Raw genomic sequence first — 14,519 nt, 5'->3', positions numbered from 1 at the left:
AAATAAAATGCTATGACTCTTAGAAGGTGTAAAGAAAAAAAATGCAATGCAAATTAAATGCCTAGGTCCTTATGAGGCTAATGTTACAGTTACTTATATACAAAAAATTATTCAACATATATAACATGTCACACAATGTGGCCATGTACTAGACTTGACGAGAAATGTTCTTAGTGTAAGCGCTCTGTGTAGCGGCTGCATTAAGCTTTGGAATTTGTGTGAAAGGAAAAAAAACACAATAGTCACTACAAACACTGAACAACCTTTAGCGTAGGTAAAAATACTATTCATTCTGATTAGTTAGCACAAAATTCTGTATGTACCTCATGGGATATATAAGGCTCTTCTCCATCCAGTCAGTTAACAGTTGAGACTGTGTGGTCAAGCAAGCACTGTACATAAAGCAGCATGGGCAAGGTAAGAGGACATGATGATGGCACAGTTGGTGGTCAGGGGGTGACAAATTTGCTTTAGGATAGTGTCATGTTTTTGATCATTAGTATATTTAAAATGTGTAGCATATTTATTTATGTGGGGCTATATACTTACTATTATTGTATGCTTATGTTTACTTTTGTTTTACTTATTGTTTTACAGATTACTTTCTACGAGGACAGAAACTTCCAGGGTCGCTCTTATGAGTGTCACTCTGAATGCCCAGACTTGTCCTCATACTTTAGACGCTGCAACTCTATCCGTGTAGATAGTGGAGACTGGATCATGTATGAACATCCTAACTTCAGGGGACACCAGTACTATCTCCATAGAGGAGAATATCCAGACTTCCAGCAATGGATGGGTTATAATGACTCCATTAGGTCTTGTCGCATGATTCCTCAGGTCAGTTCATAAATATTTTTATTAAATAATTGTTAGACTTGTGATTTCTATTTCATAATTCTAAATATGGACCTGTATGAGGAAAGGGATGGGGGGGGGGGGGGGTCCATTTCTCCAAAGGAATTACTTTGTTACTAAAGGAGTAAAGAATTGGTCCAAGGGTTAGATGAAAAGCATCAGGGCCTCCTGAACTAATTCTTAAAACTTGGCACTATAACAAAGCCTGAGTTAATATATAATGCCTCTCTCTACAATATGCCACTGAAATAGTTATATAGAAAAGTATGTTATGTTAAACTAAGAGTAATTGTTCTTTGCAATATACTTTGTGTTTACCAGCACCAAGGCTCATTCAGAATCAGGGTCTACGACAAAGAAGATTTCAGAGGTCAGATGATGGATTTCAGTGACGATTGTCCTCATGTGTACGAGAGATTCCGTCTTAATGACATTCACTCTTGTCAAGTGCAAGATGGACACTGGATATTCTATGAAGAACCCAACTACAGGGGACGTCAGTATTACCTGAGACCTGGAGAGTACAGAAAATACAGTGACTGGGGAGCTTCTAATCCACGAATTGGCTCCTTCAGACGGGTCAATCATTTCTACTAACATAAGAAATATGTTATTCAGTAAATAAATACATTAAAATCTTCAGGGAAATAAATTGTAGAAGCCTCAGCATTGGTTTCTTTAGTCTTATTCATTATTTCTATTGAAATAACAGAAACATTAATGGAGGTTTACAAAGAGAAACTAAAAAGGCAAATCTACAATACATTTTAAATTTGAGAATTCTTCTTTTAGGTCTCCTATAATGTATACTTATAGCAGTATTCAATCTTTAGCAATTGATGTATGCTTATTTTATCACTAGTTGAAACAATAAAATAACTTTTTAAATGTCTATTTTTGCTTATTTAGTCACAGTGTGATGTTGGTTACAAACAATATCAAGTCACTTCATGGGATGCTCCTTTCAATTTGCTATCACATCCCTAATTCAAATTATATGATTTCATAAAGTACAGTTGTCACAAATGATACATATACAATACTCAAATCTAACAGTTCACAGACCTGAGGGAGTTGCTGGAATGGTCTTGAAACGTGTAGCAAAATTATATAGAGTATTGTCAGAGCCCAGCCGGGCAGGTCTTCTGTTTTGCACAGTGTGGCTACGTTTTGTGTCTCCCAGAACTTTTATATGCCACAATAAATCCAAGTTGGAGTTTCTTCTTGCTACCCCCTACTTCTTCTTGCTACCCCCTGCTACCCCCTACTTAAGATCTCCACAGTATTGTCCGCAAACTGCTTAAGGGTACAAACACACACGGCATATGTGCAGCGTATTTACTGCTGCGATACGCAGCAGATACGCAGCAGATTAGATCTAAATAACTGAACACAGTATCAAATCTGCACCACCAAATCTGCTGCATATACGCTGTGTGTGTTTGTACCCTAAGTGTACTTATATCTAAGTAAATAGAGTATATAAAAATAATAGCACTAGTGCTCTTCTAGCAAGGAATGACTTCAGCACAGATGATGATGATGTTCAGCTCTACATGAATATCTACCACTTTTCCTGACTTCCAACACATCTTTGCAGATGCTATTCCATTTCCTGCTATATCAGACAGCCAGACCTGCTCCAAATTGCCTAAACAGAGTTTCCATTTGTGTTCCAGTAAAAGTGAACTTTTGTATGTGGCTATATTTCAGAGTTTGACCTCAACCTGTTTCCTGATTTCTCTTTTAGCAGTTGTATTTAGTTTGTCTCTCCAGTGTGTGACACAGACTGTTTACTACTGATGAGATGAGCGAGTAGTACTTGATCAAGTAGGTATCCGATCAAATGCCACACTATTTGAAATACTAGTTTTTAATCGCGCATTAGACCGAAAACGCAGTAATAATTAATTTCCCCTCCAACGTTCCCCGGCGCTTTTTCTGAACCAATTACTATTGGGGGCGACAGGCCCTAGGAGCACGCTAGCATCATGAGAATAGCATCTATATTCATTAGCTGACTTAATCATGTGACCTCATGAGTGATGGCTCACCATTAGAGATTAGCGAACCTCGAGCATGCTCAAATCTATCCGAACCCGAGCATTCGGCATAGCGGGGGCTGCTGAAGTTGGATAAAGCTCTTAAGCTGTTTGGAAAACATTAACACCTTAAGGACAGAGCCTGAAATGGCCTTAAGGACAGAGACAAATTTTATGAATTTGACCTGTGTCACTTTATTCAGTAATAACTTCAGAATGCTTTTACCTATCCGGCTGATTCTGAGATTGTTTTCTCGTGACATATGGTACTTTACATTTCTGGTAAATTGGAGTCGAAATCTTTATGAAAAAACCAACATAACGTGAAAAAATGCATTTTTCCAACTTTGGAACTTTTCTGCTTATACAGAAAATGGTTATGCAACATAAATTAGATATTAAATAGCATAAGCAACATGTCTACTTAAAGAGAACCAATCATCAATGAAAATAAAAAATTTTTTTTCCCCTAATTAGATGTATTTACTTATTTTATTAATATTTGTAAATATAATTTATTACTTTTTTTGCTTTGTTTTTAAAATATTTACTTTTTACTTTCCTATCTCGCGCCGGCTCTTTTCAAAAGAGCCGGCTCGAGACAGGAAGCTCCCGTCATGCAAAGCGGCAAGGCCGGGCGCCGCCATCTTGATGACGTCACTTGCGTTCCACCGCTGGAACGCAAAAGACTAAATCAAGATGGCGGCGCCGGTCTTGCTGTAGCGGACCAGAGGATCAGGTAAAGTATAAGATACAGACTGCAAAGGCAGTCTGTATCTTCATTCTGTCTATTTATTAAGATACAGACTGCCTTTGCAGTCTGTATCTTATACTTTACCTGATCCTCTTGTTCGGTGCAGGAAGGCCGCGCGCCGCCATCTTGAATACGTCACTTTGCGTTCCAGCGGTGGAACGCAAGTAGCAAAATCAAGATGGCGGCGCCGGCCTTGCTGTAGCGGACCAGAGGATCAGGTAAAGTATAAGATACAGACTGTAAAGGCAGTCTGTATCTTTCTGAAGTCTATTTATGAAGATACAGACTGCATTTGCAGTCTGTATCTTATACTTTACCTGCTCCTTTGTTCCGGTGCAGTAATGTCGGGCGCCGCCATCTTGATGACGTCACGCTGGAACGCACCGCTGGAACGCACGTGACGTCATCAAGATGGCGGCGGCCGGCATTACTGCACCGGAACAAAGGAGCAGGTAAAGTATAAGATACAGACTGCAAATGTAGTCTGTATCTTCATAAATAGACTTAATAAAGATACAGACTGCCTTTGCAGTCTGTATCTTATACTTTACCTGCTCCTTTGTTCCGGTGCATTAATGCCGGCCGCCGCCATCTTGATGACGTCACGTGCGTTCCAGCGGTGCGTTCCAGCGTGACGTCATCAAGATGGCGGCGCCCAGCATTACTGCACAGAGGAAGAGGAATTAGGTAAAGAATAAGATACAGACTGCAAAGGCAGTCTGTATCTTCATAGATAGACTTAGGGAGAGAGAATCTTTGATAATAGGGATAGTAAATTTTAGGTGATTGGTTCTCTTTAATGTTGGCAGCATTTATTAAACTATCTTTAATTTTTTTATTTTAAAATATTTTTTTTTTTTATTTTAAAACATTAGCAGCAATTTTCCAAATTTTCAGTAAAATTTCAAAATCAGATATTTTTAGGGACCTGTTCAGGTTTAGGCTGGTTTCACACTACATATCTTTCAGTCAGTATTGTGGTCCTCATATTGCAACCAAAACCAGGAGTGGATTAAAAACACAGAAAGGATCTGTTCACACAATGTTGAAATTGAGTGGATGGCCGCCATTTAATGGCTAATATTTGCTGTTATTTTAAAACAACGGCTGTTATATTGAAATAATGGCAGTTATTTACTGTTATATGGCGACCATCCACTCAATTTCAACATTGTGTGAACAGATCCTTTCTGTGTTTTTAATCCACTCCTGGTTTTGGTTGCAATATGAGGACCACAATACTGACTGAAATATACGTAGTGTGAACCCAGCCCAAAAGTGTATTTGAGGGGACTGTATGTTAGAAAGCCCCACAAAGCACCCCATTTCAGAAACTGCACCCCCCCAAACTCCGCAAAAGCACATTCAAAAAGTTTTTTAACCCTTTAGGGGAGTCACAGAAATAAAAGCTAAGTGTGTAAGAAATTTGAAAATTTTAATTTTCTGTTCAGAGATTTTAGTGTAATCCAATATTTTTTAATTATAAACCTATTACCAGAGAAATGCACCCTAATATTGATTGCCCTGTTTCTGGAATTTATAGAAACACCCCATATGTGGCCCTAATGCGTTGACGCAACCACAATCCTCAGATGTAAAGGAGCGCCTAGTGAATTTCAACGCCTCTGTTATACAGTATTTGGTCTTTTTTGACTGTACCACTTCAGGTTGGCAGAGACTCTGGGATGCCAAAACATAAAGAATACCCCTAAAGGGACACCATTTAGAAAACTACACCCCTTAAGGAATGTAAGAAGGGGTGCGGTGAGCATTTGGGCGCAACAGGTGCATCACAGAATTTCAGAACAATGTGGTGTAAAAAAGGAAAAATTCACTTTTTTTACACTAAAAACGTTCTAGCCTTCAATTTTTCATTAAACGTGTAGCGCAGTTTTTCCTGAATACGGAAATACTCCACATATGGACATAAAGTACCAAGTGGGCGCAGGGCGAGCCTCCAAAGGGAAGGAGCGCCAATTTGCTTTTGGAAGCTGGATTTTACTGAAATGGATTTCAAGGGCCATGTCACATTTACAGAGCCCTTGTGTTGCCAAAACACTGGAAACCCCCCACAAGTGACCCCATTCTGGAAACAACACCCCTCAAGGAATCTAACAAGGGGTGCAATGAGGATATGGACCCCACTGGTGACGGGCACAAATGTGGTACAATGTGACCTGAAAGGGAAAATTTTAATTTTATCACTTTCATGGTACAAATGTGCCCATCATCAAGGGGTCCATATCCTCACTGTACCCCTTGTTAGATTCCCTGAGGGGTGAAGTTTCCAGAATGGGGTCACTTGAGGGGGTTTCTACTGTCTTGGTAGCACGACGGCTCTGTAAATGCGACATGGCGTTTATCATCCATTCTGGCCAAATCTAGCCTCCAAAATCCAAGTGGCGCTCCTTCCCTTTGGGAGCTTGCCCTGCGCCCACATGGCGCTTTATGTCCACATGTGGGGTATTATCGGACTCGGGGGATATTGCTCTACACATTTTGTGTTTTTTATTTTCTCTTTTAACCCCTTGTGAAAATGAAAAATTTAAGGCTAAACCAACATTATAATGTAAAAAATTGAATATTTCATTCTTACGCCACATTGTTTCACATTTGTGACAGTCACCAGTGGGGTCCATATGCTCACTGCATCCCTTGTTACATTCCCTGAGGGCTGTAGTTTCCATTATGGGGTCACTTGTGGGGGGCTTCCCCTGTCTTGGCAACACAGAGGCCTTTTAAATGCAAAAAGGTCCTCGAAATCCATTCCAGCCTTCAAAAACCAAATGGCGCTCCTTCCCTTTGGAGGCTTACCCTGCATCCGCATGGCGCTTTATGTCCACATGTGGGGTATTTTCGTACTCAGGGGAAATTGCTCTACACATTTTGTGTTTTTTTTTAATCTTTTAATCCTCTTTTAATCAAGACAAGATCAATGATTTAGTGTAAAAATTAAACATTTTTTAAACTAAATGTTGGTCTAGCCTTGATTTTTTCCATTTCAACAAGGAGTTAAAAAAGAAAATGAATGCAAAACGTGTAGGGTAAATTCCCTTAAGTACTAAAATACCCCACATGTGGACATAATGTGCCATATGGGTACAGGGCAAGCCACCAAAGGACAGAGCGCCATTTCATTCTGGAATGGAGGATGGAGGCCATGTCGCAATTACAAAGCTCCTGTGCTTCCAGGACCGTGGTAACCCCCCACAAGTGACCCCATACCCCGTAGTGTGAAAGTACACCCCATACGGAATCTAACAAGGGGTGCAGTGAACATATGGACCCCACTGGTGACGGATACATATGTAGAACATGTGTCGTGAAAATAAAATATACCATTTTTTTTACATTTTCACGGCACAAATGTGCGCGTCACCAGGGGTCCATATCCCGGCGTCCCCCCTTGTTAGATTCTATATGGGGTGTAGTTTCCAGAATGAGGTCAATTGTTGGGGGTTTCTACTTTCCTGGCCGCACAGAGGCTTTGTAATTGCATCATGGCATCCTCTAATGGGAATGGCGGCCATACCTGTTTAGCTGGAGAAAAGGGACAATTTTAGTTTATTTGGGCGTATTAGGCCAATTATTAGTTTATAAGGTTGAAAATGACAAGAGTCTGCAAATTCAACCTGTGTTGATCCAGAGGAAGGCAAAAACCCCTCGTGAGATGGACGACAGTGGCCTCATCACTGGGAAAAAATTCCTTCCTGATTCCATAATGGCAATCAGAATAATCCCTGGATCAATGTGACCCCTGAAATAGGAATAAGGGGCAGAATTTAGAAAATGTAGAACTCCAACGAGGTGTGCAATTCTTTATGAAGAGGTCGGGGTGATCAGTACAGGTGTCACACTGGAAAATGGTGTCCCTCCTGATCCCCCTGTTACGCCACACTCTGCACTTCTTCTGGGGTCTCCTGTTTTCCAGTGTGGGGGGACATCACCTGGAAAATGTTGCCCTGGTGCGATACGGGGTCCTTTATATCCAGAAGCACTGGGTCTGCTCCATAGCTGCTAAATATTAGGGCTTTATTACTGCTTCTGATATTTTCGGATTGTGCCGCAAGCTACAGTAGCTCAGGCAGCGAGGGACCGGAAGAGGGGGTGCTGGTATAAAAGTTATTCCCGTACAGGTGGTAACCTTTATCCAGCAGTGGGAAGATCAGTTCCAGAACGATCTTCCCACTAACTCCGAGGATGGGGGGCATTCTGCTGGCTGGATTCGGGTGTCCCTTCCTTCATACACTCTAAGGGTAAGTGCACACTGCAAAATGGCGAAGGATAACCCTTTGTGCATTCCGCAGCTGGCACCCGCTGGCAGACTGATGCGGGTGCGCGTCTCTGCTCATGTCTCCGCTCATGTCACACTCCATTCTATGCGTGGGCGGATTCCGCCCTCCGTCCAAAGAATGAACCCTAAATCTGTAAGCGTAACCTGAGGTACTCTCACAGAGTTTGTAGAATTTCACGCCATACCGTCATCTCTTATTGAGAAGGTACTGGCGGAAAAGACGTGTCTGGTGGGCAGCGTACGCTACGCTAACCCTAGACATGTCACTGGATGATGAGGATGAATGGAGGAAAAAGGATCCCCCATTCATCCTCATGTAGTGTGGTGTAATTTTGTGTTTTTTACATTTTTTTTGACAGTAAGAAAAAAATATACCTACGCCAAGAAAGGAGCTGCTGATAAATGCCGCATTTATGTGCGGCACTTATCAGAAGACAGTGGCGGTAGGATATAGGGGAGAAAATGCCTCTACGCCAAAAAGGAGGAGTTGCTGATAGGAGACGCAGTTACATTCGATGCTGACCAGCAGTCAGCGGCGTTAGGGCGCATAAAAAGAGAAAAAAATTTTTTTGAAAAAAAAAAATCTTTTTAACTCAAAGCAACTGATCAGTGAATAATATTCACTGATCAGCCGCTAGGGGGCAGTAGAATGGAGCTGCCGAAGATTGCCGAAGCCGCGAGAAGAGCCAAAAAGCCAAAAATTACCGAGGATTTCCGAAGACCCGACGGAACCCGGAACTCAGCGGCAAAATACACGAGGACGCCGTGGACCACCGATCGTCGCTCCGGACGCTGGGATCAGGTGAGTATAGTGCACCGACACAATACACACCTGTTCTGCACCCCTCAGCTACCTAGCTGAGGGGTGCAGAACCCAGGGGACACTTTTTTAACTGTTTGATCGCCGTTATGGGCCGGCCGGTACTGGCCCGCCTATCACGGCGATCGTGGGGTTGGCATCGGCACCATCTTTCTTGGGGACACTAATGGCGATTGGTGCTGTCAGAGAAAGCACCAATCGCCATTGCTTTCCGGGTCACCAATGACCCGGAAAGCTGAATTTAGCTGCTATATGCTGATCTGTATTGATCAGCCTAAAGCAACGATCGTCAGCGGGGGGGTGGGGGGGGTGGGGGTGGGGTTGGGGGGGGGGTTGATCACCCCCCGTGCCGACAAGCAGGGATGGCCTGCTATACATTACATGCGTACGCACAGCGATCGGGGAAACATCGGGCGTAAATGTACGTCCGTTTGCGTTAAAGCCCAGGCAGCGGGGGCGTACATTTACGCCCGATGTCGTTAAGGGGTTAATACATGGATATGCTTTCCACATAGCCTTAGGACTTTATCCAAGTTCAGCAGCCCTCGCTATGCCGAATACTCGGGTTCAGATAGACTCGAGCATGCTCGAGGTTCGCTAATCTCTACTCATCATATGACCTGTGAACTACTGAGCTAGTTCACTCTGAGCTAATAAGCTAAGTGCTAGGAGAACAAACCAGGAGAGTCTAATTCACTCTGAGCTACTGAACTAAATGTATTCAAGAAGGGGTCAAAGAGTGATCCTAGAAAGTATAGGCATGTAAGTCTAACATCTATTCTGGGTAAATTATTTGAGGGTTTTGTTAAAGATGCTATACTGGAATATCTTAACGAAAATGATTTATTTACATAGCACCCGCATGGATTTATAAAGGAACGGTCCTGCAAGATTAATCTGATCAGGGTGGTCATTGATGGAACATGGCACAAATGGTTGGGTAACAGTTATTAGTGGGGTACCGCAAGGGTCAGTATTGGGTCCACTTCTTTTTAATATGTTTATTAATGACCTTGAAGAGGTAAACAGAAAAAGACAATGTAAAAATGTTCATGGTTTGTGTGGAGAAAGCCATCATGATAAGCATCGGTCTCAAGTAATTTGCCAGTACTTGGGCACAGTGGAGATATGTAGAGGTGCACAAGTCTACAAAAATCCTGGCACTTCTAAGCTGCCATGCATTGTCACTGATATCTTGAAGCTACAATTCACGCCTGCATGTAGTGTAAAATGTGGTGTGAGTTGAGGCCCAATCTCCTTCATGCACATCTGTGGCCCCAGACTTAATTCCCTGGAGTAAGAGGTGCAAAATGAGAAGAAGTCACAAAACATTTTGCAACTTTTTCCTCTGTGTTCCTTGTATGCATCTTGATAAATTGCCCCATGTTTTTTTAAAAGTTGTAAAAGATGAAAAAAAACAAAAAAAAAAACAACAACTATGTATAGTTGTGCTCATAGGAACCTATAGAATATATGGATAACATGTCAGTTTTACCATATGGTAAACAGTGAAAAAACCTATGGCTATGTTCACACACCGTCAAAAATAGAGAAAAAGGCATCTGCTTTTGCAATTTAAAATAATGTCCGTTTTTACCACGATTTAACTGACTGCAATGCAATGTATTGCAGTCAATGGAAAGACGGACGTCCTATGCACACAATGTACTGAATAACGGACGTTATCACTGCAGACGTCAAAATAATGATCATGGCAATTATTTTCGGACGTCTTTTGCAAACAGTTGACGTTTTTATTACTTGTTCACACAGTTTTTCATTTGTCATCTTTCTTTCTCTTTTTACTATTAAATTCAAAGGACTTTTCAATTAAGCCACATCCAAAGGGCAATTAGTAACCCAAACTAGAATAATGTACAGCCGTCATTGCATTAAGGCGAGGCTAGACAGCTAAATGACGTCTGTTATTTTAGCCTCAAAATAACGGACGCCATTTTAAACAGAGCTGAGAAGATGTTGTGTGAACATAGCCTATGTAATGGTAAAAAAAGGAGTATGTCATTATAAAGTACAAATGATTGGGCAAAAAAACATGCCCTGTTTAAGCTCTATCAAAAGAAAAACTAAAGTACTACGGCTCTTAGAAGGCATGAAGGAAAAAAAATGCAATGCAAATAAAATGCCTAGGTCCTTATGGGGCTAATGTTACAGTTACTAAAATACAAAAAAATTATACAACATATATAACATGCTACACAATGTGGCCATGTACTAGACTTGGCGAGAAATGTTCTTAGTGTAAGCGTTCTGTGTAGCAGCTGCATTAAGCTTTTGAATTCTAGTGAAAGGAAAAAAACACAATAGTCACTGCAAACACTGAACAACCTTTAGTGTAGGTAAAAATACTATTCATTCTGATTAGTTAGCACAAAATTCTTTATGTACCTCATGGCATATATAAGGCTCTTCTCCATCCAGTCAGTTAACAGTTGACACTGTGCGGTCAAGCAAGCACTGTAAATAAAGCAGCATGGGCAAGGTAAGAGGACATGATGGTGCTTACAGTAGTATATTTAGTGATGTTTGCTTGAATTTACCAAATTTTGTTACTTACAAAAAAACATACATTTTATATTAGTATATGGATATTTTATACATTATACTTAGTAATAGGTATTACCTCTAAACATGTGTTAAACACTAGAGAAATCCATTATTATAGAATAAAGTGTTACTGTCCGATGACATCTATCACCCCTGTATGCCTACCAAGCTGGTGGCAACACTAGATAGATATTAGTAATAACATTCAGAATGTACTGTAGTTGTTAGTCTGTGTGTGTGTGTTTTTTTTTTTTTTTTAACAAGAAAAACCCCTTTATTCAGTCTGTGAATAGTGTCAAGGAAGCCTATATTTCCTTGGGTAATAACTCGACTATGTCTGCTTGTGCTGTGTACGCACAGTGATGTGTAGTAGTGCTAGGGCCCAGGGAACTATAGGCCTCGCATCCTTGACACTATTTACAGTCTGAAAAAAAGGTGTTATTTTTAAAATAACAGACACAAGTAGCAAAGGCATGTCCTGAACACTGTTATTGATATCTATCTATCAAGCAGTGCGACTAGCACAGTTGGTAGTCAGGGGGTGACAGATTTGCTTAGGATAATTTCATGTTTTTGATCAATAGTATATTAAAAAATGTAGCATGTTCATTTATGGAAGGCTACATATTTACTATGAGGGTACGTTCACAGGTACCGAATCCGCAGCGGGTATTCTGCTGCGGATCCGCAGCGGATCCACTGCGTATCCTGTAAGTGTGAACGCACCCTTAGGGTATATTCACCTTGCAGAATACACGCAGAGATTTCAAGCGGATTCCGCCACGCAGTCTCTCCTTGAAGTTCCGCCCGTCCCATAGACTCAATGGTCTGCCCGAAGAATTGACATGTCAATTCTTTGGGTGGATGGCGGTAATCGCCAGCAAATATCATTGAGTCTATGGGATGGACAGAACTTTAAGAATCCACTAGAATACGCTATCCGCTATAAGTTTCCTTGCATATTCTGCAATGTGCACATACCCTTGCAGCATGCTTATGTTTACTTTTCTATTTTACAGATTACTTTCTACGAGGACAGGAACTTCCTGGGTCGCTCTTATGATTGTCACTCTGAATGCCCAGACTTGTCCTCATACTTTAGACGCTGCAACTCCATCCGTGTAGAAAGTGGAGACTGGATCCTGTATGAACATCCCAACTACAGAGGACACCAGTACTATCTCCATAGAGGAGAGTACCCTGATTTCCAGCAATGGATGGGTTATAATGACTCCATTAGGTCTTGTCGCATGATTCCTCAGGTCAGTTCATAAACATTTTTTTGTAAATCATTGTTAGACTTAGATATCTTTTTAAATGATATTTTATTTTTTATTTATTAAATATGGGCCTGCATGAGGAAAGGGGAGGGGGTGTCACTTCTCCATAGGAATGACTTTGTTACTAAAGGAGTAAAGAATTGGCCCAAGGATTAGGTGAAAAACTTCAGGGCCTTCTGAACTAAATGGTGAAGCTTGGCACTATAATGAAGAATGAGTTAATATACAACATAATGAACCTCTCTACAGTATTCCACTAATCATATATATATATATAAATTATACAGTGTTGTACTAAGTCAAAGAGTAATTGTTCTGTGAAATATACTTTTTTCGTTTACCAGCACCAAGGCTCATTCAGAGTCAGGGTCTATGACAAAGAAGATTTCAGAGGTCAGATGATGGAGTTCAATGATGATTGTCCTCATGTGTATGAGAGATTCCGTTTCAATGACATTCACTCTTGTCAAGTGCAAGATGGACACTGGATATTCTATGAAGAACCCAACTACAGGGGACGTCAGTATTACCTGAGACCTGGAGAATACAGGAGATACAGTGATTGGGGAGCTTCTAACCCTAGAATTGGCTCCTTCAGACGGGTCAATAATTTCTACTAACTTAAATTTTTTTTATTTGTTGAATAAATACATTAAAATCTTCAGGGAAATAATTTGTACAAACCTCAGCATTGGCTACCTTAGTCTTATTCATCAGTTTTACTGAAATAACAGAAACATTAATGGAGGTCTACAAAAAGAAACTAAAAAGTACATTTTGAGGCTGGGTTCACCCTACGAATATTTCAGTCAGTATTGTGGGCCTCATATTGTAACCAAAACCAGGAGTGGATTAAAAACACAGAAAGGATTTGTTCACACAATGTTGAAATTGAGTGGATGGCTGCCATTTAATGGCAAATATTTGCTGTTATTTTAAAACAACGGCTGTTGTATTGAAATAATGGCAGTTATTTACTGTTATATGGCGGCCATCCACTCAATTTCAACATTTTGTGAACAAATCCTTTCTGTGTTTTTAATCCAATATGAGGACCACAATACTGACTGAAATATAATGTAATGTGAACCCAGCCTGAATCTGAGTTCTGCTAAGTCTCTTCTTTTAGGTCCCCTTTAATATATACTTATAGCAGTATTCAATCTTAAGGAATTGTATGCTTATTTTATCACTAGTTAAAATAATAATAACTAAAAAAAACTTTTAAAATGTCTATTTTTGCCTATTTAGAGTGTGATGTTGGTTACATACAAGTCACTTAATGGAATGCTCTTTTCAATTTGCTATCACATCCCTAATTCAAATTATAAGAATACATAAAATACAGTTGACACACAATAATACATAATCAATACTCAAATCTAACAGTTAACAGGCCTGAAAGAGTTGCTGGAATGGTGTTGAAACGTGTAGCAATATAGAAAGGATTCATATGAGAAGAGCAATGTGCACCTGTGTTTCATTCTGATTCTGTACTAAAGACTTGTGAGGTCCATTGTGTTCCTGTTTAAACAGAACACTTATACTGTATGTAGATCTCAGCTCCTACCAAAAAATTAGACCTTGAATAATAATTAGTGCTTGAATAATTCAGTGCTCAAAATATTAAAATACTGTGCTAATAAATAAGTAATACATCAGTAGTGTCAAAATAATACTACCATGGGTTACCTTAGAAACATTGAGTACAGTGCCAAGATGTTGTCTTATACAGCATATTGTTGCTGCATTACTTTACATTTATCCACATTGAACTTCATTTGCTAAGTGGATGCCCAAACAATCAGTGTGCATATCTTCCATAGATTGTGCGGAACAGAAGGGGGCCCAGTATTGAACCTGTGGGTACACCACTTATAACTGGGGACCATACAGAGTAGAAATC

The 14,519-nt window shown here is 40.4% G+C and overlaps 2 protein-coding genes across 4 annotated transcripts; both read left to right on the top strand.

Annotated features, from left to right (window-relative positions):
- Positions 1–408: 408 nt before the first annotated feature.
- LOC138802135 (gamma-crystallin-3-like) lies at positions 409–1,455 on the top strand. Of its 2 annotated transcripts, none has more exons than XM_069985294.1 (3): positions 409–417; positions 598–840; positions 1,180–1,455. In XM_069985294.1, the coding sequence occupies exons 1-3, from the start codon at positions 409–411 to the stop codon at positions 1,453–1,455; spliced, it is 528 nt and encodes a 175-aa protein (XP_069841395.1). The 2 variants fall into 2 exon arrangements, with proteins under 2 accessions (XP_069841395.1, XP_069841396.1); XM_069985295.1 differs by having other exon boundaries at positions 598–844; positions 1,187–1,455.
- A 9,804-nt stretch (positions 1,456–11,259) lies between these two features.
- Positions 11,260–13,233, top strand: LOC138802134 (gamma-crystallin-3-like). Of its 2 annotated transcripts, none has more exons than XM_069985292.1 (3): positions 11,260–11,268; positions 12,353–12,595; positions 12,958–13,233. In XM_069985292.1, exons 1-3 carry the CDS (start codon positions 11,260–11,262, stop codon positions 13,231–13,233), a joined length of 528 nt encoding a protein of 175 aa, XP_069841393.1. The 2 variants fall into 2 exon arrangements, with proteins under 2 accessions (XP_069841393.1, XP_069841394.1); XM_069985293.1 differs by having other exon boundaries at positions 12,353–12,599; positions 12,965–13,233.
- Positions 13,234–14,519: the final 1,286 nt, after the last annotated feature.

Source organism: Dendropsophus ebraccatus, chromosome 9 (genome assembly GCF_027789765.1).
Source record: "Dendropsophus ebraccatus isolate aDenEbr1 chromosome 9, aDenEbr1.pat, whole genome shotgun sequence".
NCBI lineage: Eukaryota > Metazoa > Chordata > Amphibia > Anura > Hylidae > Dendropsophus > Dendropsophus ebraccatus.
The sequence above is the reverse complement of the archived record's forward strand: the minus strand, read 5'-3'. Positions and strand labels throughout refer to the sequence as shown.

Coding starts and splice junctions, on each gene's coding strand:
- LOC138802135 (XM_069985294.1), top strand. Junction 841..1,179: donor CTTGTCGCATGATTCCTCAG/GTCAGTTCATAA, acceptor TGTGTTTACCAG/CACCAAGGCTCATTCAGAAT.
- LOC138802134 (XM_069985292.1), top strand. Junction 12,596..12,957: donor CTTGTCGCATGATTCCTCAG/GTCAGTTCATAA, acceptor TTCGTTTACCAG/CACCAAGGCTCATTCAGAGT.